This window comes from Ylistrum balloti, unplaced genomic scaffold (genome assembly GCF_031769215.1).
Source record: "Ylistrum balloti isolate Yb309-2 unplaced genomic scaffold, AGI_CSIRO_Ybal_v1 Utg369726, whole genome shotgun sequence".
Lineage (NCBI taxonomy): Eukaryota > Metazoa > Mollusca > Bivalvia > Pectinida > Pectinidae > Ylistrum > Ylistrum balloti.
In genome coordinates this window covers 676,220-701,070 of record NW_026781943.1, presented here as the reverse complement: position 1 = coordinate 701,070, position 24,851 = coordinate 676,220, and the positions used below count along the sequence as shown (strand labels likewise).

Below are 24,851 nucleotides of genomic sequence, written 5' to 3'. Positions count from 1 at the left end.
TTGTGGTGAAAAAACGAAAATTAGATCAAGAAAACCTACCACCAACTACAAGAACTATACTTGCCCTGTATGTAGTAAACAGCTAAAGACTATAGCTGGATTTCGTGGTCACACCTCTAGAAAACACGGGAGAAACGATTTAAAAGGTAGGCCTACATACATTAGTAGTATTTTCTGTTTCAGAAAATGCAAACTTCTTTTTATTTTTCTTTGATTCAGGTCAAATATTTGATAAGTATATATTTACTTAAACTCTCCTGCAGCACTTTAAATTTAATAATCATTATTGAGTGAAGAAAATAAATAATTTTATTATAATACATTAAATTAACAGTAGACTTGGTATTATTTTCCTGACCTCATCTCAGCAAAGAAAAAAAAAGAAGAAAAGAAACGCACAGTTATATTGAGTGGAACTTTACCTTTTAAGTGTAGATAAAAATGTAATTATAAATCTTCAGGAAGTAATAACCATATTCCGTTGTCATTTAGTTTGATGATAAATGTCAGATTCTTTGTCAAAGAGAAAACATTTTTGAGATGTGGTAATCATCTAACAAAAGGGAAAAGTGCATGATTTTCTTAAATTATCACCTGCAGCTATAGTATATGATACATTAATGTTATATTAATGAATTATTCTAAAATATGAAAGGATATCTATAAAATGCTATTCCAGGTAATGATAAATATGAAACTTCCTTGGTTCCAGAAAGTATCCATACAAGAGCTGCTTACTGGTGCATTGTTTATATCATCATCTTTCAACAGAAAATGTTTTCTATTTGTAATTGAAAGTTATATAAGTCCGTGCTAAAACACACAACACATTTACACATAACATGCACCAGAGATAGCATAAATGTATTAATACAGTTTCTGTTACAGTCCGGTGCTGTCAACAGTACCAACCCCAAGAACGACGTAAACTTTTCAAAAAAATTAAATAAATAAAAATCAATCAGATCCTAAAGGTTTCCTATCAACTAGCACATAGGCACTACAAAAAAAAATGAAAAAAATGTATAGCGAAAAATATATGTGTCAGCACCATACAACTTGCCGATATACTAATTACCAAACACAAAGTACACAGAATCTAAATTGGCCTTAAAGCTTCCTAAGAAGTAAATGAAAAATAATGCAAAATTAATTGACAAAGTACACTATAAATGGCTGAGAGTAAAAAATGGGATAATCTGCAAATGAACATACGAGAGGAGATTAAGCACAGTTACGTTAAGTCATACAAATGTCTAAACACCACTGAAATATTCAAAATGCCGCGGAAATGTCCACTATCAACAGCTCTTGCGGGTAGTATCACTGGTAAACAAACTTAAAAGTACATGTGAACCGGACGTACATCCTGGGGTCAAGGTCACATCATTTCAGCTGATACCAGTCTATCAATAAAGATAACAATGTGTTGTAAACAGTCTTTTCTCAAGAAAAATCAGCCTTCAAACAATATCCACCTACCGTATGCTGTATCTCATCACCTGTATGTCAATGACGTTACGAATCAAGCGGCTCCATGGAGTCCCATCGTAATCACACGAGTCACACACAGATAATAAATTCCAAACACTGTATACCCCTCCTGGGGTAGAAATTGCCTCCCAGAGAATACACAGGTGGACACTACACACCTATAATATTGTAGATGGTGTGCTAGACTAGTCCTTAATATGGGTAACACTTGGATGCTGGGATGATCTCACCTGGATGCCGGGTACTCCGCTAGGAATCGAACCTGGACCCCTGGCTTACTTGTCTGACACTCAACCAATCGAGCTAAAGAGAAGTTCTCTCTAGCCGAGTGGTATATTACGGCTAGTATTTTACCAGGGTTACATACTCCCCCTCCAGGAAATAAATCGTCCTCGAGTTTCCAAGGGTTACAGCTACGCCGGTGGGGCATGGCTAAGTACTATTCTCGGGTACCTACATGGGCGCCAATTTGTAACCGGATTGCACATGGGTCTAAGAAAATGACTAGGACAACCAGGTCGGGTTCGTTCGTTTATTGAGCTTTACCACCCGCAATCCATATAATCCAAGTAGTAGCGTATAAAGATTGAACCTCGACTATGAGTTGAGGATCATACGCCTTAACCCGATCTGCTAGGATAAGTACCAAAAAGAGTTAAGTTTCTGTATATATCACATTATTACGAGAGGTGAGAAACACACCTATCTCCAGCTAAGGCTCTTTTCCTTCTGACAATTTACACAAAGAACTTTCCCTCCAAAAATACAGCCAATAAAATAAAAGGTCAATTAAAAGGTCATGTCAAGGGTCAAGTTAGTTATGGACATTACATACAAATATCATGCAGACAAGACATGGACAGTACAGGTAATACTGGACAATACTTAGGTAGGTAGGTCACATACCTATACATAGAACATATACAACACTGATACTCCACTAAGTGGTTACCACTTTCCATATACATCACCAGTACCTGTGTATAGATATAACCAGTTCTTACCCTGCATTACACATAATACAGGTGCAATTATGCACTAAAAATTCGTCAATATATACTTAGACCCTAATTTGCATAATAACTTTACAATACACAACTTGACCTACATGTACACTAATGTAAAATACAGTAAATTAACTGAAAAATAAAATACATTATTGAATTAGGTGAAATAGTTCACCTGGCCACAACTGTGTAACTATATATTTACCTCTGATATGACCAAAAGCATCAGAGATTACATTATATTTTTCATAATAACAATGATCTGATCACAGCAGCTCCACTGTACACTAAAAAAACAACAGGCCCTTAGGGCCTGTATCATTCACCTGGATCTTAAAGCCCAGTAATGGTACACATGCCTATATGTTGGGTATTTCAAATATTTCCTAATTAAAACTCAGTCACTTAAGCCCTTTCATGGTAATAAGTAAATTCTTATGTCATTACTGTCTTTCTCATTTGATACCAAGTAAGAGTTTATATGGTTATTAGGTTGGTATCTCAGCTATGTCAAAAAATGACCCTGAAATAATGTCACTAAAGGTGTGCCATACTCAAGAGTACATTCTTATGTAACAAATTTGTTGATCTCTTTGATATCAATAAATTCTATATATATATATATATATGAGGGGGGATTGTCACTGTTTTAAAGGTATAAATTGAAAATTCAGTTCAGAGGGGCCAGTTCTTCATCATAAATGTGTTTATCTCTTAATGCCCAGCATATGGTTAAGGGATGGGGTTCTCAACAAAGATATTACCAAGAAAGCGAGTTCCTAGGAGTGAGGCCAGACAGACCAGACCCAAGGGTCAATTCATGCATCACGATTGTTTTTATCTCTTCATGCGCAGCATGTTATCTATAGTTAGTGGATGGGGATCTCGACCTTTTCAAAGATATAACCCAGAAACTGTCTCAAGGGGTGGATCCAGGCTCAAGGGCCAATTCTAAATTACCTGATGAATCGAAACATAGGAAATCGAGCAATAATCAGATAGCCCTCTGACAGCCCTTTTGTATAACTGATGAGATAAAATAAATGATTTATGATGTATTCTATAAATCTTCAATGAAATGAAAGCAAATTAAGTTTTTGTTTATCATATCATTAACTTGCTTGTTTTGCAAGTATAAGCAAAAATATCACAGTTAAATGATATTTTTGCTCTTTTGCTAATATTCTTTTTTAATTGACAGGAAAAAAAAATTCAGAATAAAACTTTAAAATGGCACTATTAATGGCATAACTATTAAAGTTTAAATAATAAGAAATTGTAGGTGAAAATCATATTCTGAAATGTGTATTTAGATGTTAAAGTAGATTCTATGTTTCCTTATGACAGATTATATCCTTGGTTAGAAATTAAGCTCAATGTGGAGTTAAACAATTAATTCTAAACATGGCACAAGTTATCAATTTAAGTCCAGTTGACAGTAGTAAACTGCAGGTGAAAAAAAAAATTCAAAACGTGTGTTGGAATGGTCATACAGAGATATAAAAACATTCCAAATTTGGTTTACGACGACAACTTATAAATTTCCAAACTAACCAGAAATTTAACATGCTGCAATAAATCAATAAATTTAAGTTAACTGTATGTAAACTGTATGTGAAAATTTGTTAAGATGGTTAAATATAGGTATTCTATGTTTTGTTATGATTGCTTTTTGTATTTGATGAGAAATTAACCTCGGTGTGCAGCTAAAGACAAAACTTTAACAAGAGGTGGAATGTTACAAAAAAAAAAAAAAAAATGAAGAGTTTGTTAATTTTATTGACATTTCTATTATATTAAATATCTGACACAGTTTTTCAGAGTACGATTTAGATGTGTGAAAACTGCTTCTGGCTTTTAACTAAAAGGTATAGACTTTAAACTAAATTTAGAATCACATTGGTCATGTGTTTTCCTATACTCCTATATAATCTACAGGAATGTCATCTTTAAATGTGTGCAAGGCAGCCATGAACTCGTATATGCAGTCAACTACACAACCACTTCTGCAACGGAATTTGGATACTGTGGTGCCACAGATCAACTTATCATCATGATTCAATCGCCTTATATGCAAAGATCCTACAACTGCAATCCTAACCTTATTTTCTGAACAAAATCTGCGATTGAATTGGCTTTACCAACGGGAAATACAATTTTTTACGTGCCGATATGCTTGTAGATTAGCGCGAAAGGACGTTTCAAGACTTTCGGAATACTTTAATTTCGTTCGGGGAGAAGGATGTCTCAGGATTATACCAGTTACTTTCAAGATATATCAGCATTCTGCAGTGTTCTGATAGGCAGGCTTGAAATTTACATTATTTGTATGGTTTAAATAGTATTCGTATGTGAAGTCAAGAAAAATTATTATAGTATTAATATGAAAAAGGCACTGCCTAAAAGCGAGCGCAAGTTGATAAACAAAATTCACATTTGGACAGCCTGATCCTTGTCTGCACTGAAGCGTGATATTAAAAGCTTCCAGTCTCCCGGCATGATCGTCATTCAGAAGTCAGCGACACCACCGAGGTAGATCGAGGTACCTGGTTATGCATTGGAATGTGACGCTCCAGTGAAGCCATGAATCATGCGGTTCAAAATGAATGTTGATCAACTTGGGGAGTTAAGTGAACACATCATTGCAATTGTGTAATGTAAAAAACGATCGATCAGATAAGTAACATGCATGGATAGTAATATCAAATGCTAATATACATACAGTAAATGGCTGGTCACGTCATCCATCTTTGTTGTCTGCTGTGAGATTAAATATGAAATCGTCTAATAGCCCAATACAGAATGTTGTTTTTGCTTTACGTCCTGTAAAGAGACCCTTTTAAATGACTACTTGTCAGACTACTAAAGACGGTTGGGAAGAAGCCAGGAGAAGAAAGTAAGGTAAGTTATAAGTTTATTTTAGACAACCATCATCAGAATGGCTGACAGCCGTCCGTCTTGGATTTTGTCAATAAAATTTTCATCAATAATTCTTTAAAAGTATTTGACGGAACTTTCTCAAATTTCATATGTAGGTTTCCCATTATTCCTTTGTTGTGCATTTATTTGTTTCATTTCGGGGCTGATAGATAAAACTAGCCGACAGGCAACCATCTTGGATTTTCACAATAAACGTTTGTTATCACTACTTCATATGAAGTACTAAATGGTTCTTTCTGAAGTTTCACATCTAGATGCCCCTAGTTCCCTAGCCGAAAACAAGATGACTGATAGACGGCCATATTGGATTAAAAAAACCCTTTCTTAAATCATATGTAGATTCCTCTTGGTCTCTAGTAGTGCTCTTTTGATTTTGGAACTGTTTAAAACACACATATGGCTGAAATGCGACAATCTTGGATGTGACGGTTAAATATCGCTATTTCGTAAAAGGGGTTTTCAGATTTCATTTTATTAAGGAGCCAAAACATAAGCAGAGAAAAGAATTGAGAAGATCCAACTTTTAAAGTACAAGAGGATTAGCGGCCTTTAAGGTTACCTGAGATAAGCAATATTGAATATAAAGTTTAAAGGATAGTTACCAAGTATCATGAAACAGAAACTGTGACACTGAATATAGTAAGCCTGTGTCAATACATGCATATCATCAAAACTGTCATACTTTAATGATAATTCTAATAAAGTTATTTCAATTGGGAAATAGCCAACGTTTTGCTCAAAAATGCTATTTTTATATGAAAATTACAGTAAAGTTTAAAAACATATTCCTCCCAAGGAAGAAATGTGAGACTCATTTGGATAGTTAAAACACCCTAAGATGCTCCCAATCATGAAGAGTATTTGATTCTACCTTATCTGGGTCTTGAGAAGAAGACTTTTGAAATTTAAGTCAATTAGATCCCTTTCGGCTCCACCCATCAGCCCTTGGGGGTCAGTCAGGATAAAAAATGGGCATACCATCAAGCCGTCATCCTTTACTCATAATTTTAACCAAGTTTGACAAGACATTATTCGGCCTTCGTCCTATCGATTGAGTTAGAATTTTGTTATTTCTTTGTTGAAATCGCCTGATATATCTATATATACATAGAAAACATTACATGTAAAAACATTTTGTCGCTGTTCCGACTAAAATATGTAGTGAGTGATATAGAGTAAAAGTTTTTGGACCGTAACTCTGCTTCTTACGAACCAAAGGTGCTTATTTTATAGCAGCGTAAATTAGATCTCAATAAGAAATTATAGACGATCGAATAAATCGAATATGTCTGTTTTCAGGATGACATCTTTCAAGAAACGAATATTCATATCAATGGCTTTGATGTCAGTGGCTATTTCTGGAACGTTATTCTGGATGCTGAAAAACCACGATAGAAGGAGATATCAGCAGAGTTTTCTAAAGGACTTGTCAGTGCTGTTAAAACAGAAAGATTTCCAGCACAACACAAATGATAGTGCAGACGTATTAACGTTACGTAAGAAAGATGGACACTTTCAGAAGTCCGTAAATGATACGAAAGAAAACATGTTAAATGAATCACAAGCGCAGTGGACGAAATTCCCTTACCCTTTGGATATCAATATGGTTGAGCTTGTAAGAAAACTTCGAGCAAATTTGTCAGTAGACCACAAACCAATATTTCCATACCAGTATGAATTTGCATACCACAGTGTAGATAGTTGTGTTAATAGTTCGCCGTTCTTTATTTTTCTTATAAAGTCCTCCGTTCAAAATCATCAATACCGATCGACGATCAGGGAGACTTGGGCGAATTCGAAATTGATGCATAAATATAATTTTGAAAGGATGTTTCTTGTTGGTAATTCGAAAAAAGAAAATACTCAAGCAGCCTTAGAAAATGAAAATGATATGTATAAGGATATGATTTTGATGTCGTTTTTTGATAATTACTTCAATAACACACTAAAGACTATTGGGTCGATTCACTGGACCGCGAAACACTGTAACCGTTCAAAGTTCGTAGTTTTCGTTGATGACGATGTATTAGTATCAACTTCACGATTGGTGGAATTTTTAAAACACAAAGTGACTTCACCAATATTTTTCGGAGGATTTATCCAAACACACAAACCAGTCAGAAATGTAAAAGTGAAGTGGTATGTGTCCCCAAACGACTACCCTCACGAAGAATATCCTCCTATGCCATCAGGCGGATTTATGATAATGACAATGGAATTCGTCATTGATTTACACTTCGCCTCACAATACACAAAGAAATTTATCCTAGACGATTGTTACCTTGGTATTTTAGCATATAAGCTCCAAGTCTCTCCCGTGTACATTGGTTCAGTTTACATGACAAGAGTGCGCATGGGCAGTCGAGTCTTCAACACCTCTATGATAGCAAACCATCATTATTCTGCTTCTAGTATGAAAACTGCATGGTTGTATTTACAAAAAGTGGAGCAAGAGGTCTCCGATTCCTCATAAAATATTCGATAAGATGCCTCCATGCCATCAACAAATGTTTTCAGATATTTGAAAACATTTTGACAAACGGTGATATGAAATGCCTTCTTCACACAGTGAAATATTCTTGATTTTTTTTGAAGTCATCATTACAAGTGTCTTTAGACCTGAATAAAATGCCATTGAAAATGAAAATCATTCAAAACGGATTTATTTTACTGTTTGTAACTAATCTAATTTATTGTCCTGCATTTCAGAGCATAGTAATGTACAAAAGACATATAAGGGAAAACACATTTCAAAACAGTTTTGAATAAAGGATTTAAACTGTATCATATGGTGATTTCGTCCGTAGTGCGTTTCCTGACTTCAGTGAAAAGCCTTATCCATTTTGTTTTAATGTTATATTTGTTTTGGTAGTTTTTTATTGTTGAATTTTGAACAGCAGTACAAAAAAAACCACATTTTTAATATTCTATATTTTCAAATAAATGGGAATTCATATCTTTTAGCATATATACTTATACTCATATACATGTAACTAAAGCAAAACATATTCATTATTTCAAGAGAAAAAACATGATGCGTTGTACTGTTTCTAAAGAGAGAAAGAATAAGACAGTTATAGATAAGAAAAGATGGAGGAAAGGACAGAGAAAAGATAAAATGTGCCTAAAGAATAATGAAGAAAAATGATGTTTGTTTATTTAATGACAAAATGTATGATCGACAGATGAAACATGTTGTACTAGAATCATAAACACACACGTACAACAAGCCGATATTATTGTACGGCTGTGAAGTGTGGGGCTTCTCAAAGTTGAACCTTATTGAACATGTACATACGAAATATTGTAAATACATACTAAATGTATCGAAACATACACCCAACTGTATGGTTTGCGGAGAACTTGGGCGATATCCGTTGATTATTAACATTAAAATAAGAATTTTTGGGCCAAAATCAATTGTAACATAGACAACAAAATATCAAGCAAATTGTATTTGTTATCAAATAATACCAATGCACCATGGATTGAATTTGTAAAGAGTATTTTTGATGAATGTGGATTGTCTTATGTATGTCAAAACCCTATCAATGTAAATATTACTTGGTTAAGAAATGTTTTGCACTCTATTTTATATAGTCAGTTTCTACAATCCTAGGAAAGTAATATTATGATTTCTAAATGTATAAACTACAGAATGTTTAAAAATGTACTGAAACTTGAAAGTTATCTAATCAAACGACCTATTAAAAATAGAAGGATCTTAGCAAAATTTAGAACATGTAACTTCAATCTCCCCATAGAAACTGGAATATGTAGAAATGTACACAGAGAAGATAGAAAGTGTTTGATATGTGATTCAAATGAAATAGGGGATGGATTCCATTATATATTTAAATGCCAAAATCCAGAACTGGTACAGTGCAGAAATTTATATATTCACCCTCGATATCATAACATACCAAATTGTATTAATTTCTACAACTTGATGAACTGTTGAAGCTTCAGTACATTGTACATTGTAAATTTCTTACTATTCTTAAAGATAAACAAAACCCTCCTGGGTAACCTGTTGTACATTGTATAGAATGTGTAAGCTATCTATACATTACTGTATAACCACATGTTGTACCTTCTTAACACTTATGTATTAATTTATGAGAATAAAGAAATTAATGAACAAAGCGCTGGCTGAGCAAAAAAAAGGTGGTTCCACGTGCCGTTGTTACACAAACTTCAGAAAGCCGTCACAAAGGAAATGTACATAGTACATATAGAGTAAGCGCAATTCAAGTATATTGCGCTTCAGATCACAGGAAGAATGCAGGTGTAGTCTGAATAGGACATACATTATAATGTAGATGTGTTTTCTCAACGCAAACCGAGTTTTCTTTTATCGCTATTTTGACGCATAATTTATAAAAATTGAGTTAGGGTATATCATTATCTTGATATGTTGGTATTTATATAAATATAAAAATGTCACAGATATATCGCGTATAGTATAAGAGGCACTTAGTATCACTGACGCGTACTAGGAGGAAACAGCTGTCTGGCAAATATTTCATTGTTTGACTTTCCTAAATATGATTTTAATTTTGTATTGCAAGGTGCTATTCCCTTGTGAGGAGCTTGAGTTTGAAACCTGTTTGGCAACTAAAGAAAACCCTAAGTGATTGAAAGAAATATCAAAACCTAGCTGGGATGTTGGATTCGTTACTTTTATTTATATCTAAAAAAAAAAAAAAAAACATTTCCAGTTATTTGACTCTCTTACATCAGCAGAAATCTATGAACAACAAAATAAGTGTTGTCGGAACGAGATTTGCGACGCTACATTAATTGTTTGTGTCTCACGTTAGCCTCCATCTGGTAAGGATTCATGTCGTTAATTTTCCTGAAACATCTTTTGTATTGCCTGTCCCTTTTGAACATAGTGATACACAAGTAGTATTTAGTGTTTATTTAGATTTCAATTATGATACTTCCGGTAACTAATAACATTAAAAACACTTCCGGTGTACAATAGATGGTCCACATTCGTCGTATTCATCTTTACTGATCCACATTTGTTGGAATGTGGATAACGATCCCAGGATTGATCCACCAATCCAGACTGAATACTTCCGCTCTGGTGGCGCAATAACCTTGACCTTCATGCTATTGGGTACTATTGCAGAAAGCTCCTTTGACATCCGATCAGCGATACCTGGTATGAAATAAGCAATGGTAATTATCCCACTAAAGTGTTTCAACACAACTCATTTGGGAAGTGAAAAGAATCATTTTTGCATATTTTAGGTTAATCACTTATCATTCGCTGCCTGACAACGTGGAAGTCACGTTTATACCAAAATTTCTACATTGTCCCATAAGTATTATATACTGGTGTCAATACCTACTTAGGGTTAATATATCTTCAATGGAAATAACGAACAGGTAAAACAAATTTAGTGGATGAGGCACCACATATATGAACGCTTAGCCTTCATATAGACAGTGTTTCTAACCACACACCTTCAAACTATATTGATAATTCTCAAATCAATGGAACATTTTATTTCACAAGGGAAAATATTATGAATATCTTATTTTAAAAACAATTTGAATTATTATAGTTTTTACTTTTTTTCCTAGAGGATACATTTGTCGTTGATTGACTTCGATTTTTTCTATTTACCGTTAACTTACCAGCAAACATTGTTGTCCCCCCTGACAAAACAGTGTTACTGTAGAGGTCTTTCCGTATGTCTATGTCTGATGTCATAACCGATTTGTGGACCAGTTCGTGGATTCCCTCAGCTTCCATCCCTGTATATATACATTCAAATAAGTTCATGTATAAAAAAGACACATTTTTTAGACCTTACAATATCCTAGGACTTGTCAAGGGTTGCAAATATATTAAGTCACCATAAACAGGAGGCACTATGGGCTGGATTGTTCACCTGTTTCACAACTTACGAGGAAGGTTCAGTCTGATTGTTAACTCGATTTCTGCAATCCCATTTCCCTGACATGCTATTACACTAAAACCATTAACCAGAGCCAATTTGGTATTCTAAAGAACTTTCGAGATTCTATCACATTTGATCCGTGTGACATTGAAAGTTGATTAATGTCATTTACTTGAACAATCTAGATAACCATTTATCCCGGTTTACTAGAGGCCGAATTCAGTGCAGTGTCCTGGGAATTTGAGTTATTATTAAGCCGTTAAAAAAGGAAATAGGCGCACGTCATCTAATTTTTGCGTTTTTATCAGTTCATGAAAACAACAAAATAACAAACTCGGTACAGTTTCGTAGTCAATTTCGTTAGGATCGATAATCTAGACTATTTGTTAAGGTTCTCGTAACAGACCTATTTATTTATTCATTTATTCATCTAGGCTTGTGTTTTGATATAGACCATCCTTAGGAGATGTAAGAAATAGCGATGTATGTGTATCTCTCATGCACACACTACACCATGCACTGGGTCGTAATTCTATACACTATTAAAGCAACATCTGGTACATGTGCAGACTAACTAATTTACTGGAATATGTAGTTGTAACTCCAGTCACACGTGACATCTTGATTCCGCGGATAAATAAGACATGCACTAGTACTATAATCCTTGACAACCTTTATCTGTGTATCGTTTCGTAGACATACGATTTGGTGGGGTACCCAAGGATTCAACGAAAATAAATTCAACGCGAAAATGAAGGAATTAATACTGTTTTCAGCCTTGTGAGTCCCTAACTACCTTGTGGGTGTCTTAGTGGATTATCTCCCCTAGTTTATACTTTGAATTCGACTTACTTGTGCAATTTCGGCCTATGTAATGTCAATCTTGGAACAAGGGATGAGGCACAAGTTGTTTCATCTTATCTACGCTTTCTCCCAATATACATTTAAATATGGAAAACACTTACTATCACGGTTACATGTATATATGTACAATAATTGCTATAAAAATTAAGATTTGTTACGAGACTTAATGAAGGACTACACATGTCTGATGATATTTGAATTAAGGTCTACGACATGACAAGAGTTCTTGGATAAAATTGTATCTCAATTGAATGTAACATTGAAAAGAGAGAATTTTTGTATCAAAATATTCCTTTTTCGTTTTCACAAGGATAACAACAAGTATATTAAGAAATATTTGCTTTAAAAATAATAAGTAAGGTAACTAGATGTTGACAAGTTCATGCGTGTAAAATATTCAACAGGTAGGGAAGACTTCAAAGAGGATACAAATAGATCTAACAAAGATAATGACGTAACTACCCCATTAAATCCCACGTATAAGGGACGATCCGGTAGGGAATTGCTACGCAAAGTTAATGATTAATTTCACCAATAAGAGATGGTAATAAAAGATTCGGAGGGTCAGAAGTTCGATTCGGGAGATCAGGAGTTAGATTCGGGAGGTCAGGAGTTAGATTCGGGAGATTAGAAGTTAGATTCGGGAGATCAGAAGTTAGATTCGGGATGTCAGCATTTGAGTTGTTATGTTATGCATCAGAATTATTCATAGCAAATAAAAAAAATAATCAAATAACATAAATTAGGCAACAACAATCAATCCGAGCATCTAATAGAAGACCCGTGATAACACAGGCAGTTTCTCTTCGCGCTTTCTCAAACTTTTCAGATGCAAGTCTAGAACACCAAATTTATAATTCACAAATCGACATGGTTTCTCCTCATAATTAATTTGGAATTAAACTCCTAAATGTTGGTGGTGATCAGTTATGTTAAACATTCCCAGAATTCTAGATCTAAATTTTCACCTACATCCACAGAAGTAATAGACAACATACACAGATGATAAAATTTGAGCCGACGAATTAAATCTATTTAGATCTCTATTCAAAATTTCTTAAATTTGAAGACAAGACGAATATGTTTTTAGTAGAAGTGATATATCATCTGCAAATAGGCAAGACCGGCTGAATGAGAGATATCAGTAGTACTATTAAAATACTTTTTTTAAATGGACAAAGAATAGATCCTCGGGTACTCCTGGTTCAATGAAACTTACTCTAGATTAAGAACGAAAATTGAACTTAAAAATAAAAATAATTTTAAAAAATTGACATTACTGGTTTAAATTATTTTCTATCTAGACATACAATTCGCCTTCAATACCATTCGGTTTTAATGTAACCAATAAATCACAGGGACAAACATAAACGTTGATAGTTTATAGTCTGTTTATAGAAAGTAAAGTTGGTTGAATCTACCTAGATTTAAATGGTGGGTGTCGTCGGGAAAATAGAAGGTGCTATTTATTGTATATCCGGAACACCTAGTGTTACATGTACATAAACAATCTTTGTAGACGGTCTCTGTGAAAAACATAATTTTCTCACATCTTAACCACGTGGTATCTGACGTAAAAATTACGACTTTGTTGACTTGTCGGTATACTTCTCATCTCGGGGTAAAATTACATAATCTGATAATATATAAGCCGGATTAGATTAGATAACAGAAATATTTGTATATCAATATTGATGAGAAAAAGTGATTTTCAAACGTTTATATCGAAATCATGGCTTGATTCAAATGTTTCTTTTATTCTAAACACTGAACTGTATGGCTTTCTGAGGCAGAGTATATAAACAAATAAGGTGAAAAGGGCGATAATAACGAAACAATATAGGTTGGTTTACATATGATAAATGTGACGTGTTTTATGAAAGAGCTTAAACTGATTGATTAAAAAAGAGCAGCATGACTGATAGAAAACAATACACCAATATAATCATAATCCAAACTAAAATCCAAAGAAACAGGGCACAATATTAGTTAAAGGAAATATAAACACGAAGACTCCTGAAAAAAGGAGATTAGAATAGGATCATGTGTCAAGTATCTCAGGCACATAATACAGATTTCAAGAATTTACCGCAACATCAGGGCGTAATTAACACTATCCAGATTTACAACAACATCAGGGTGTAACTATCACTATCTAAATTTACCACAACATCAGGGCGTAATTACCACTATCTAGATTTACCACAACATCAGGGCGTAATTACCACTATCTAGATTTACCACAACATCAGAGTGTAACTATTACTATCTAAATTTACCACATCACCAGGGCGTAATTACCACTATCTAGATTTACCACAACATCAGGGTGTAACTATCACTATCTAAATTTACCACAACATCAGGGCGTAATTACCACTATCTAGATTGATAACAACATCAGGGCGTAATTACCACTATCTAGATTTACCATAACATCGGGGCGTAATTACCACTATCTAGATTTACCACAACATCAGGGCGTAATTAACACTATCTAGATTTACCACAACATCAGGGTGTAACTATCACTATCTAGATTTACCACAACATCAGAGTGTAACTATTACTATCTAAATTTACCACATCACCAGGGCGTAATTACCACTATCTAGATTTACCACAACATCAGGGTGTAACTATCACTATCTAAATTTACCACAACATCAGGGCGTAATTACCACTATCTAAATTTACCACAACAGCAGGGCGTAATTAACACTATCTAAATCTACCATAACATCAGGGTGTAACTATCACTATCTAGATTTACCATAACATCAGGGTGTAACTATCACTATCTAGTTTGACCACAACATCAGGGTGTAACTATCACTATCTAAATTTACCACAACATCCGGGTGTAACTATCACTATTTTGACATGTTTAACAATATTGTACAAAAGACACTAGTGAATATATCATCTCATACAAATTTCTATAAGACACAGTAGAGAAAAACAATAAAACGGGATTCACGTTTGTGATGTTTTTATACTTGTGATGATGATACTGTTAATTACATTTGTAATGATACTGAAAATAACATCTGTGATTATGATACTGATACTACTAAGAAACCGCTCGATAACCAACAAAGTATCTCCTTACCTTTCATTGATGGTTGGAAAAGCACCTCCGGGCACCGGAAACGCTCGTTGCCAATGGTAACTACTGATCCGTCTGGAAGTTCATAGGATTTTTCAATATTTGACGAAGTGCTTGCCATATTCATCTCCGCCTCGAAATCTAAAGCTACATAACATAGCTTCTCCTTCATGTCTCGTACCACTTCTAATTCAGCTGTAACGAATTTCATTGCATTTTGTGATTTTCAAAATGAATTTGTTCATTTGCATTGTATTTAAGACATCAGAAATGTTTTTGAAGTTTAATATTTTGGTGAAGGTTTTGATGTTTATAAGGAATTATCCCACAAGATGAGAGCGTTGTTTTATATTAACAACAAAATTACATAATCTCAGAGTGCGTGACGTGAAAAGTAATCTTATCGACATAGTTTTAGTCTTTATAATTTCAACTTTGATTATCTTTTTATCATTGATAAATCTCTTTTTCTCTTTCATTTTCTTTTTTTACATATTGTTGGCAGTATCACACGACATTATGACTTCGTGGAGGGTGATTTGTATAGCATTTCGGCTGTTGTAATGAAGAACTGTTGATCCATATTGTGTCACTTTACAATACTTCCTTTCTAACTGAACTATTAAGAATGATGTTTTGTAAATTTAGTGACATATCACTGTATTTACTTTATGGTCGATGATTCGAATTTTTGTGACATGGCTAAAACCTCGAAAATGGATGCAATCTACGAATCATGTTTTGGCCAATGGATCTAATTCTTTCAAGATTTAATTTTCGTAGTTTTATTCAATCGACGACATAGAGACCCCACAAAATACCAGTCATTACAGAATGTAACGTATATTGTTATAACCATATCAATTGAATAGCCGTGATTAATAGACGTTCTGCTACATCCTCTCTCCGACTCTCTGCAAAACAAGATAGAGCGTACAGGAGTGGACGTTACAAATATGAATTAAATACAACGTTTCCGAATGGTTTAACATGTTTGATTAAATACTACCTGTGGTGTTGAAATTGTAGCCTCGTTCATGCAGAATCCTCTTAAGGTAGGCCGTTAAGTCTCGCCCAGCAAGGTCTATCCTGTTTATTGCGTGAGGCAGCGAGTAGCCTGTGGATATATATCTTACACTCATAAATTACTGAATATTTTTTCAAACTAAATCAAACAATTGATATGAAAACGTTTATATTTCGTCTATATTCTTTTTGCCAAAAATCGATCAGCCCATGTTTAATGGACTTTTTCAACATACAGCAAAAGGACACATAAAGCTTTCCACGCTGCCATAAACCACAAGCTAGCTGGTGTTATTTCATTATAGCTAAACTATGGCTTTATTCTCCTTCGGTAGTTCCTTGTTCTGCATCAAAACCAAATTCAAATATTTACGTCGGCACGTCCTTGTTGACAAAATACTCTTTCAATTCCTTGACCTAGGCTTGATCTAGAAAAAACGCATTTTCATTTCTCATTGAATCTAGAAAACATTACTATTTGTTAAGCTATACAATTTGTACGAGCATGCTATGATAAAGTCACGGACCTGCCTCGTTCATGTTTGATTAATAAACTTAAAACGGATCATTTAATAAAGGGTAAACTAGTTATTCTGTGAGCAATAGGAAACCTTAAAGCGGACCAATGTTGACCAATGTTGACTTTAAAAATGTATTATCAACTGAAACTGAACATTAACTGAGAGTATTTTTTTATGTTTCTGATGTCCAAGAGCCATAATATGTCATTGTTACGAAAGGGCGCAAATTTCATGAACAACGTGTCTTTGATGTGCAGGTATTCCGCCTCCAACACAAATTTGTCAATTTTTCTACAGTTTGAGCTTGTAAATAATGTTGCGAACACTTTGCTTCAGGTAATCAAAAAAATTCTAGACCAAAAGCTGGAAAAGAGGAATTTAGATTACATATATATGTGTGTTATTATCTTAATGTAGCAAATGAAATGAAAATCCTCTCATCTTGATTCTATTATTGATTATTGGAAACCTGCCAACATAGACTACCGTAGGAAATAGGAATTTTATTTATTAGCAAATATATGATGAAATGTCAAAATGATGATATTGTTGACAGAAAAACGGCACAACTTAACAACCGATATGAAGATAAAAACAAAAGTGGCGCTAAGATAGTACTGGAATTATGTGTTGTAAACAACAGCTTTCTTGGTTATATTGCTTATATCCTCCTGTTTTAACATATTTTTGTCAGTGGAAATTTTCTGAATTTTCATTGCAGTTAATCCGATACATCACAACAGATGTGTATTTGATGTTACGAAAATACGCTCTTACCCTCGTATATTGGTACTACATGAGAGACACCATCGCCTGCATCGAACACGATTCCTGTGGTACGACCAGACGCGTAAAGGGAGAGAACTGCTTGTATGCCGACGTAAAATGCGGGTGAATTGAAGGTCTCAAACATAATCTGAAAACAATAGGGAAATTAATGGAGTAAACATCTTTCATAGTGCTAGAGTATAAACTAGGGGAGATAACTCCACTAAGACACCCACAAGGTAGTTAGGTATCAACAAGACTCAAAACAGTATTAATTCCTCAATGATTATCAGATTGCACTAGTATATGTCATATTGGAAATCGAGGTTCTTAAATGGGTTCGTATTTTGTGTGAGATTTGTAAAACAGTCCAAGAATTTTCTTTTAGAGAGCGTCTGGCGAGAAAATGAGAAAATTCGTAAGGTAATAAACAGAACAAAATCTAAATCGGTGTTATCTGACTCTTTCTTTTAGTCCTTAGTGACGTCACTATGCAAATGAGCAAAAGAAGCCATTTAAGTGTGGTATCACATTTGACACAACGGGAACATCCACGGCTCGGCGATGTGTTATAACTCATGTGGACTTACCACAATTAATTTATTTTGTGTTTTTTTAATTGATTACTGGAAAGTGATGAGATAAACTAACTTAGAAAGTTTCAACGAAGCAATCCTTTGACGTCATACGTCACATGGCCTAGTTCCGGCTCTCCAAATATCACTGCCGGAATATTCATCAGACTGATGTAAGGTGGCATGTATGGGTGCGCCGGGTGCGGGATTTATTTATTTATTTTTTTTTTTATTATTATTTAAAAAAAAATTACCGGGCCGTTGTTGATAAAAACAAAATAAACTACTTTTTTTTCGTGTGTGTACAAATATTGTGATATCAGAGACGTCTCTGGTGATATTGATGTACGTACTTGTGTCATCTTCTCCCTATTGGCCTTCGGATTCTGTGGGGCTTCTGTGAGCATGACCGGATGTTCTTCTGGTGCCACTCGGAGTTCATTATAGAAGGTATGGTGCCAGATTTTCTCCATGTCGTCCCAGTTGGTAACGATGCCATGTTCAATAGGATAACGGAGACAGAGAATGCCTCTCTTACTCTGAGCCTCGTCACCTACGTAACAGTCCTTATTTCCCATCCCCGTCATCACGATCTAATTAAAAAATGATACATTTTCCTTTATGCGTTGTAAGGACACTTTGATATTGGAATGTTATAGGACATGCCTGTAAAGGGCGGGGACATTAAGCCTTCATTAATGACTACAATGTTTACCCCGTATCTCGTATCCAGCATGGCTGTCCGTGAAAAATGCTTGATCGCGTATTGAATAGTTAAACACACGTGTAATCAGTTGAAAAATATTATACATATACACAGTGATAGTTAGTTCCTTTCATTTGGGAAACATAGGCCTGCTTCTACGAATAAGTTGCAAAAAACATATATTATGACCAACGCGACATCAGGTCGCTAGACAATACCGCTTTTTATTAATTCATTTATTTTCAAATCAATATATTCATGCAGTTTCGAATTAAACCCCGTATCCAACTTTTTTTTATCGGGAACGTCAATTAAGGAAGAACAAACTCTACCCAGAATTGTCGCTCTTTACATGTACATCCATAAACATCACTCGTCATGTTTCGACTGATTCCGGCATCGATGAAGAGTGTCGGAATTAGCCGAAGACAGCCGAATTCCGCCAACAGGAACGAGACCATTTTCATTCTTATTATTATCAAGATAAGGTTCAATATAAGTCTTACCTCGTATCTAGGCCGTCCAGTAAGGGACGGGAAGACGGACCTCGGCGCATCGTCCCCAGCAAACCCAGCTTTACACATTCCGGAACCATTGTCAATTACTAGTGCAGCTAGTTCGTCTTCCGGATTCATCCTGGCTGTGTTGTGATATGATTAGACCTGGCGGTATATTAAAATAGCAAAACAAGAAAAAATAGAATAAGACGTGCTAACTGTTTGACCTACTTTGAATAAGAGGACAAAAGGATGAGGAAAAGAATGGCGACAATTTTCCTGTGATAGCATCCTGGAGGTACATCGTGATAGTGTTCCAACTAGATATTGTAAGTGATCCAACATGCGTATGTGAAAATGTAACCCATTTCTTGTTTGATTGTATACTGTATACACCACAAAGACAAGTTATGATAGATGGTATCTCACGTTACTGTTATGTTTCTATTGAGGTTATTCTTTCTGGTTCCTCAAACCTGTCTGATGAAGATAATGAAAATATTTTTCTTTTCGTTCAAACATAAAAAATAATATTAGATTTTAAGGTTAGTATCATATTTATATGTTATGTCATTATAAATCTATTTTCTACGTCATTCTTCTTTTTTCCTTCCTTCCTTCCTGTCTTCCTGTTTTCCATCCTTCCTTCCTGTCTTCCTGTTTTCCTTCCTTCCTTCCTGTCTTCCTGTTTTCCTTCCTTCCTTCCGGTCTTCCTGTTTTCCATCCTTCCTTCCTGTCTTCCTGTTTTCCTTCCTTCCTTCCTGTCTTCCTGTTTTCCTTCCTTCCTTCCTGTCTTCCTGTTTTCCTTCCTTCCTTCCTGTCTTCCTGTTTTCCATCCTTCCTTCCTGTCTTCCTGTTTTCCATCCTTCCTTCCTGTCTTCCTTTCTTCCTTCCTTCCTTCCTATCTTCCTTCCTTCCTTCCTTTTCCACCTATCTTTCTTTATTCGTATATCAGTATATTTTATCAAAAATTGTTATTTTTGTCATGTGACTTGTATTATGAAATCTTTTGGAGAAGGCGTTTATAAGTTGTGATAACTTGTGCCTAATCCTTTTTGTTATAGGACAAATCAAATATGTTTAAATCAAATAAAAAAATCAAACTAGAGAATAAAGTACAAGTAGTTAGATTGTTATATAACTATTGGCGCTCACATGATGACTACAAAATCCAACGTAAACCAACAACAGATTCGCACAAACTCCATACAATGACCAACCATCCTTAAAATAACTCTACAAGGAGGATTACTCTCACTAAGGAATCATAATCGTCTTGGCACTGACCCTACATGATCGTGGTGGACCTGGTCACGGCACCCAAAATAAATCACAATAACGCATTCTCATTTTAAACAATTCTACTGTGTATTTCTAACTCAATACGTGTCCCCCCTCGTACAAGATATAAGAGTTGTTGTTTGATAAAAAAATGAGCCTGCTAGAGCGTTGACAATGATTTTCGAAAAAAAATATAGTAAAATAAACCTTGACCAAACAACACTAAAACTTGTCAAAGATATAATGGTCGATTTTAAATGTTTGATGTTTAAAGGCCGGTCTCATGAAACTTCATACGCAGATGATTCACCAAAATATCATAGACAAGTTCTAGATTCGGGGTTATTGGGTCAAGGTCGTTGTTACTATCTTTAGAAAATCGTTGTCGGCGTTTTTCTTACCTTTGAAAAGATGATCAGCATATCAGGGTAAGAAGGGAGACAACTGCTATTTCTGAGCGGGGATAATGCAAAGGATGAGATAAGTAGCACACTTTTTCTATATGTTTCGATCGTAGCAATTTATCCAAAGTTATAATCCAGACACATTTTATCCAAAGTTATAATCCAGACACATTTTATCAAAAGTTATTATTATCCAGACACATTTTATCAAAAGTTATCATTATCCAGACACATTTTATCAAAAGTTATCATTATCCAGACACATTTTATCCAAAGTTATCATTATCCAGACACATTTTATCAAAAGTTATCATAATCCAGACACATTTTATCCAAAGTTATCATAATCAAGACACATTTTATCAAAAGTTATCATAATCCAGACACATTTTACCAAAGTTATCATAATCCAGACACATTTTATCAAAAGTTATCATTATCCAGACACATTTTATCCGATCAGACACATTTTATCCAAAGTTATCATAATCCAGACACATTTTATCCGAAGTTATCATTATCCAGACACATTTTATCCAAAGTTATCATAATCCAGACACATTTTATCCAAAGTTATCATTATCCAGACACATTTTATCCAAAGTTATCATTATCCAGACACATTTTATCCAAAGTTATTATTATCCAGACACATTTTATCCAAAGTTATTATTATCCAGACACATTTTATCCAAAGTTATCATAATCCAGACACATTTTATCCAAAGTTATCATAATCAAGACACATTTTATCAAAAGTTATCATAATCCAGACACATTTTATCCAAAGTTATCATTATCCAGACACATTTTATCCAAAGTTATCATAATCCAGACACATTTTATCCAAAGTTATCATAATCAAGACACATTTTATCAAAAGTTATCATAATCAAGACACATTTTATCAAAAGTTATCATAATCCAGACACATTTTACCAAAAGTTATCATAATCCAGACACATTTTATCAAAAGTTATCATTATCCAGACACATTTTATCCAAAGTTATCATAATCAAGACACATTTTATCCAAAGTTATCATAATCCAGACACATTTTATCAAAAGTTATCATAATCCAGACACATTTTACCAAAAGTTATCATAATCCAGACACATTTTATCAAAAGTTATCATTATCCAGACACATTTTACCAAAAGTTATCATAATCCAGACACATTTTACCAAAAGTTATCATAATCCAGACACATTTTATCAAAAGTTATTATTATCCAGACACATTTTACCAAAAGTTATCATTATCCAGACACATTTTATCAAAAGTTATCATTATCCAGACACATTTTACCAAAAGTTATCATAATCCAGACACATTTTACCAAAAGTTATCATAATCCAGACACATTTTACCAAAAGTTATCATTATCCAGACACATTTTATCAAACGTTATCATAATCCAGACACATTTTATCAAAAGTTATCATAATCCAGACACATTTTATCCAAAGTTATCATAATCCAGACACATTTTATCAAAAGTTATCATTATCCAGACACATTTTATCAAAAGTTATCATTATCCAGACACATTTTATCCAAAGTTATCATAATCAAGACACATTTTACCAAAAGTTATCATAATCCAGACACATTTTACCAAAAGTTATCATTATCCAGACACATTTTATCAAACGTTATCATAATCCAGACACATTTTATCAAAAGTTATCATAATCCAGACACATTTTATCCAAAGTTATCATAATCAAGACACATTTTATCAAACGTTATCATAATCCAGACACATTTTATCAAAAGTTATCATAATCCAGACACATTTTACCAAAAGTTATCATAATCAAGACACATTTTACCAAAAGTTATCATAATCCAGACACATTTTACCAAAAGTTATCATAATCCAGACACATTTTACCAAAAGTTATCATAATCCAGACACATTTTATCAAAAGTTATTATTATCCAGACACATTTTACCAAAAGTTATCATTATCCAGACACATTTTATCAAAAGTTATTATTATCCAGACACATTTTACCAAAAGTTATCATTATCCAGACACATTTTATCCAAAGTTATCATAATCCAGACACATTTTACCAAAAGTTATCATAATCCAGACACATTTTACCAAAAGTTATCATTATCCAGACACATTTTATCAAACGTTATCATAATCCAGACACATTTTATCAAAAGTTATTATTATCCAGACACATTTTACCAAAAGTTATCATTATCCAGACACATTTTATCAAAAGTTATCATAATCCAGACACATTTTACCAAAAGTTATCATAATCCAGACACATTTTATCAAAAGTTATTATTATCCAGACACATTTTACCAAAAGTTATCATTATCCAGACACATTTTACCAAAAGTTATCATAATCCAGACACATTTTATCAAAAGTTATTATTATCCAGACACATTTTACCAAAAGTTATCATTATCCAGACACATTTTATCAAAAGTTATTATTATCCAGACACATTTTACCAAAAGTTATCATTATCCAGACACATTTTATCCAAAGTTATCATAATCCAGACACATTTTACCAAAAGTTATCATAATCCAGACACATTTTACCAAAAGTTATCATTATCCAGACACATTTTATCAAACGTTATCATAATCCAGACACATTTTATCAAAAGTTATTATTATCCAGACACATTTTACCAAAAGTTATCATTATCCAGACACATTTTACCAAAAGTTATCATTATCCAGACACATTTTACCAAAAGTTATCATAATCCAGACACATTTTACCAAAAGTTATCATAATCCAGACACATTTTATCAAAAGTTATTATTATCCAGACACATTTTACCAAAAGTTATCATTATCCAGACACATTTTATCAAAAGTTATTATTATCCAGACACATTTTACCAAAAGTTATCATTATCCAGACACATTTTATCCAAAGTTATCATAATCCAGACACATTTTACCAAAAGTTATCATAATCCAGACACATTTTACCAAAAGTTATCATTATCCAGACACATTTTATCAAACGTTATCATAATCCAGACACATTTTATCAAAAGTTATCATAATCCAGACACATTTTATCCAAAGTTATCATAATCCAGACACATTTTATCAAAAGTTATCATTATCCAGACACATTTTATCAAAAGTTATCATTATCCAGACACATTTTATCCAAAGTTATCATAATCAAGACACATTTTACCAAAAGTTATCATAATCCAGACACATTTTACCAAAAGTTATCATTATCCAGACACATTTTATCAAACGTTATCATAATCCAGACACATTTTATCAAAAGTTATCATAATCCAGACACATTTTACCAAAAGTTATCATAATCCAGACACATTTTACCAAAAGTTATCATTATCCAGACACATTTTATCAAACGTTATCATAATCCAGACAAATTTTATCCGAAGTTATCATAATCCAGACACATTTTATCCGAAGTTATCATAATCAAGACACATTTTATCCAAAGTAATCATTATCCAGACACATTTTATCCAAAGTTATCATTATCCAGACACATTTTATCCGAAATTATCTTTATCCAGACACATTTTATCCAAAGTTATCATAATCCAGACACATTTTATCCGAAGTTATCATAATCCAGACACATTTTATCCAAAGTTATTATTATCCAGACACATTTTATCCGAAGTTATCATTATCCAGACACATTTTATCCGAAGTTATCATAATCCAGACACATTTTATCCAAAGTTATCA

At 33.7% G+C, this 24,851-nt stretch overlaps 2 protein-coding genes across 2 annotated transcripts; one reads left to right on the top strand and one right to left on the bottom strand.

Annotated features, from left to right (window-relative positions):
- Positions 1-6,726: 6,726 nt before the first annotated feature.
- LOC132565611 (beta-1,3-galactosyltransferase 1-like) lies at positions 6,727-7,914 on the top strand. Its single transcript, XM_060230257.1, has one exon. It carries the CDS (start codon positions 6,727-6,729, stop codon positions 7,912-7,914), a length of 1,188 nt encoding a protein of 395 aa, XP_060086240.1.
- Positions 7,915-10,405: 2,491 nt separating this feature from the next.
- On the bottom strand, positions 10,406-19,563 carry LOC132565587 (actin, cytoplasmic-like). Its single transcript, XM_060230231.1, has 7 exons — positions 19,435-19,563; positions 18,576-18,815; positions 17,657-17,795; positions 16,342-16,449; positions 15,336-15,527; positions 11,094-11,213; positions 10,406-10,611 (listed from the first exon to the last, which is right to left on the bottom strand). The coding sequence occupies exons 1-7, from the start codon at positions 19,561-19,563 to the stop codon at positions 10,406-10,408; spliced, it is 1,134 nt and encodes a 377-aa protein (XP_060086214.1).
- Between the last annotated feature and the right edge of the window lie 5,288 nt (positions 19,564-24,851).

What these genes read in the sequence shown, in the direction of transcription:
- LOC132565587 (XM_060230231.1), bottom strand. Translation starts at nt 19,563, where the DNA reads ATGAATCCGGAAGACGAACTAGCTGCACTAGTAATTGACAATGGTTCC. An exon ending in CTGGACGGCCTAGATACGAG is followed by an intron (nt 18,816 to 19,434) that starts GTAAGACTTATA and finishes TTTTTTAATTAG; the next exon opens with ATCGTGATGACGGGGATGGG. An exon ending in GGGGACAACAATGTTTGCTG is followed by an intron (nt 10,612 to 11,093) that starts GTAAGTTAACGG and finishes ATTTCATACCAG; the next exon opens with GTATCGCTGATCGGATGTCA.
- LOC132565611 (XM_060230257.1), top strand. Translation starts at nt 6,727, where the DNA reads ATGTCTGTTTTCAGGATGACATCTTTCAAGAAACGAATATTCATATCA.